Below are 3,549 nucleotides of genomic sequence, written 5' to 3'. Positions count from 1 at the left end.
ATTGCTTTTATTTCTTTTAACTATTCTGAAACTATAACAGAACACTTAGTGATGCTCAAGTGTCAGTTCAAGTGTAACATTCACAGGTATTGCAATGGTTGTTTTAGCAACTGGCTATTCTGACTATGTTCTCCTGTTCATTTGTGAAAAGTGTGAAAATATTTTTTAAAAATATTTATCAATACAGGTGATGCAACTGCTTCAACTTAACAGCAGCTCTCATGATGACTGTGCTTTTTCTCGTCCACAAGGCTGCACTTCATTTGTTTCTGTTACTCATTTTCTATTTCCAGTTTCGTCTCATAACTTCATATATGTTTTTTGTGCTCATTAACAATCTGACAATAACATATAGGCCCTACATTTAAATGCAAGGCAAATGCAAAGTCTAAAGTATAACTAAAGCTTACTTAATAACAGTGTAAAATCCATTTGCAAATGTAACACCATGAGAAAGATAAGCACAAACAGCAGTGTGTCAGCTAAAAGGTGTCTCACACCACATGATGCTGTTAGTTCATGCATGAGAGCTTTGCTCATGGACTGACTTTGCACTTTGCCCAGAATCTAAATTAGGGCTCCTAATGTTAGAAAACTGTGCCTTTCTAAACAGTTACCACTCTATGCTTTCCTTTTTATTAATTAGTGTCATTATTTGCTTAGCGTATGAATACCTGTTGCTTTTAAATCAGCAATATAACTAACGGAGTGTCTGTTTACACCCCAGGTACGAATAGCCTTGGCCACACAGCTGAGCTATTCACACCCTGTTACGTAACAACAACAAAACATGTTGCTTGTTTTTTTTATTATTATTATTACATTGTGTCATCAATATGCCAGAATAAATGCACAGGGGTGCAAATAGCATACACTGATATTTGTAACAGACGGGGTATTAATAGAACACATTGCTGTGTGCACCGGGGTACGAATAGCATACATTGATATTTGTACCAGACGGGGTACTAATAGGACACATTGCTGTGTGCACCGGGGTACGAATAGAATTCTTTTCTAATTGCACCAGGGTACGAATAGCATACACTGCTAATTGTACCAGGGGTGCAAATAGCCTTACCCTAATTACAATTATTATTCATATCTTCCAATAATGTGTAAAAAGAGTATCCCTACCCTTAGTCTTACACTAAAAATATATAATGAACACTGTATGTTGATTAACTACAGACAAAAACTCATACAAAATGGATAGTTTTCAAGGTTTTATTTGTAAATGCATTTTGTGTAGAACAAAGAAAAAATATATAATATATTCATATTACTGAAACGTTACGTTATGTACACATTTGGGGTATACACTACAAGTCTTCACCACAGACTGAAGATGCACATTTAGTCTCAAAGAAAGATCTTTCCTGTCTCTGACTGCTGCAGCTAGGTACAGTCCCCCACATATATACATACATTCATAGGATGTGATTTCAAACAAACACCTGTATTCTAACAAGCATTTATTAAATTCAATACATGACTGGAAGGAATGCCTGATGAACATTAAATCTGGTGTATGTCCCCTGGTTTGATATGTCTCTTCACAACATACACTGCATATGCTTGAGCGATGCCTCTCATTTAGGGCTGCCAACCAAATCTGACAAGGCCAAAACAGGACTGCGTGTTTTTATCAGGCAAGGGCAAGAATCTGCCTAAGGCTCATCTAGGCAGGTGGATTTTTCTTCCCTTTCGCAGATGTGCAGCGAGGTCCACACAGTGAGCCTTCTCCAAAGGCTTGTGGACATTCCAGTAACAGGCTGAATCAGATTTAAGCTTTGTTCGAGACAAAATATCGAGACAAAATAACAAAAACAACCAAAAAAATATGACATTCAAGTCTATGGCCATGTATGCAGCGAATTTACACATTTCAAGGGGGCTGTCATTTCTGTCAGTGTTACAATTCTTTTTTCAGTTTTACACTCTCTGAATCCTTCCTCCATGGTCCTTCATGGAGACCTGGGTGTCCATACCCTCAAAACATCTCATGTTGAAAGACTGAGACCCGTTAGAAAAACCAGAACGTGGTCCTGCAAACTTGGGTGAGAAACCTTAATGGTCCCAACAAAACCAGTACAATTCTGCTGGTTTAGTGCCAAGTTTTAAAAGAAAAACAATAAAAAAACCTGATCTTGGTCCTCCAGGACCAAGAATCAACCTCCAGTAAGGACATACTGGTTCAGTAAGGCCAGAGAGTACATGAAAACACACACTGTAGATGGGTTTCAGGAGATGCTTACAAGTACATTACGACACCATCGCTTTCAAAACAAAACAGAAATATCATCAATCCAATAGCCTACTGATTTAAAGGCCTGTTTCCACATTTAAATAGGTACAATCCTTATCTGTGCGCATTGAGCTCTTTTGATGCATTTGATAATTCTAATATTCATCCTGCATCAGTTTCTAACCCGCCCTATGTGATGAGCTGATTGTTGCTGTGCCTGATAACTGGAAACTTCCGTAGCTCCCCATAGCTTATGAACACTTCCCCCCTGTTATCTGAAGAAAAACTGCCTGATAACGTTGAACACCTCCAATGTGCTATATACCACTTCAAAAGGAGCACCGTCAAAACGAACATGACATTATGGCTGTTCAGTCCTGCTTACAGTAAAATGTTATGTACCAAGGAGCATGTGAACGTGTTTTGGAAAACGTCTGCGTTCACCTTCCACGGCAGAGCACCTTGAGTGTTAATGTTTCATCAGTAGCTTATGTAACAATAGCGGTCCTGAACTGCTCCAATGGCGGAAGTCATTGTGCTGAGTGGGATAAGTGTTCAGCTAGTCTCTGTGGCCCTCAGCCAGATTTGACAAATATGAATAAAAAAACTCAAACTCAAATGAATCACTTCATTCAAATGAATTAATGGGGAAGGCTGTCGGCAACTCTGTTTGATGATACCAAGGCAGTTTTCAAGAAAGTGATCTAACTTTTTTTTTCTTTAAAAAGCTGTTGTACATATAAGCTTGAATCTTACAAAAAGCTTTTCCCCATATTTTCTTGTAAAAATATTATTTTACTAGCTATGATTGTATGATTCGAAAGAGATTCCAAAGTAAAATTAGACCAACATGGACATTAAGCAACATTAATCGCCATGACTTGTGTATGTAAGTGTATTTGTGTGTTTGCTTGTTTTTCCAGTATCCTTTCAACTTGGAACAAGATCATCACACACACACACACACACCCACACACACATACACACACACATACACACACACACACACACACACACACACACACACACACACACAGGAGAAACACTGTGTGCTCTCTCTGCTCCCTGGCCTCTGTCCATTGGGAGGGTATCAGGGGTTAGTTTGTGGAGCGGACTGTCCGGCTACTTCGTGGAAATCGGTGCACTTTGATATGCTTTGACAGGTGGTCACTGCGGGCAAACTTCTTCTCGCACACAGGACACTGATACGGCTTTACTCCCGAGTGTGACCGTCGGTGCCGAGAGAGCTCATCTGAACGAGAGAACCTGAGGAAGAGAAAGAAAAAAAAGAGAAAGGTGGA

The 3,549-nt window shown here is 39.3% G+C and overlaps 1 protein-coding gene across 1 annotated transcript in view; it reads right to left on the bottom strand.

The window, feature by feature from the left end:
- Positions 1 to 1,213: 1,213 nt before the first annotated feature.
- Positions 1,214 to 3,549, bottom strand: part of LOC121706874 (Krueppel-like factor 15) — a 10,521-nt gene continuing 8,185 nt past the window's right edge. The window contains exon 3 of the mRNA XM_042088961.1: positions 1,214 to 3,514. Coding sequence (XP_041944895.1) covers positions 3,346 to 3,514 — 169 coding nt within the window. The 3' untranslated portion in view covers positions 1,214 to 3,345. The remainder of the gene's footprint in view (positions 3,515 to 3,549) is intronic.

The sequence above is a fragment of the Alosa sapidissima genome, chromosome 4 (assembly GCF_018492685.1).
Source record: "Alosa sapidissima isolate fAloSap1 chromosome 4, fAloSap1.pri, whole genome shotgun sequence".
NCBI classification, from domain to species: domain Eukaryota; kingdom Metazoa; phylum Chordata; class Actinopteri; order Clupeiformes; family Clupeidae; genus Alosa; species Alosa sapidissima.
Note: the sequence above shows the minus strand (reverse complement) of the source record. Positions and strands in the feature narration are given on the sequence as shown.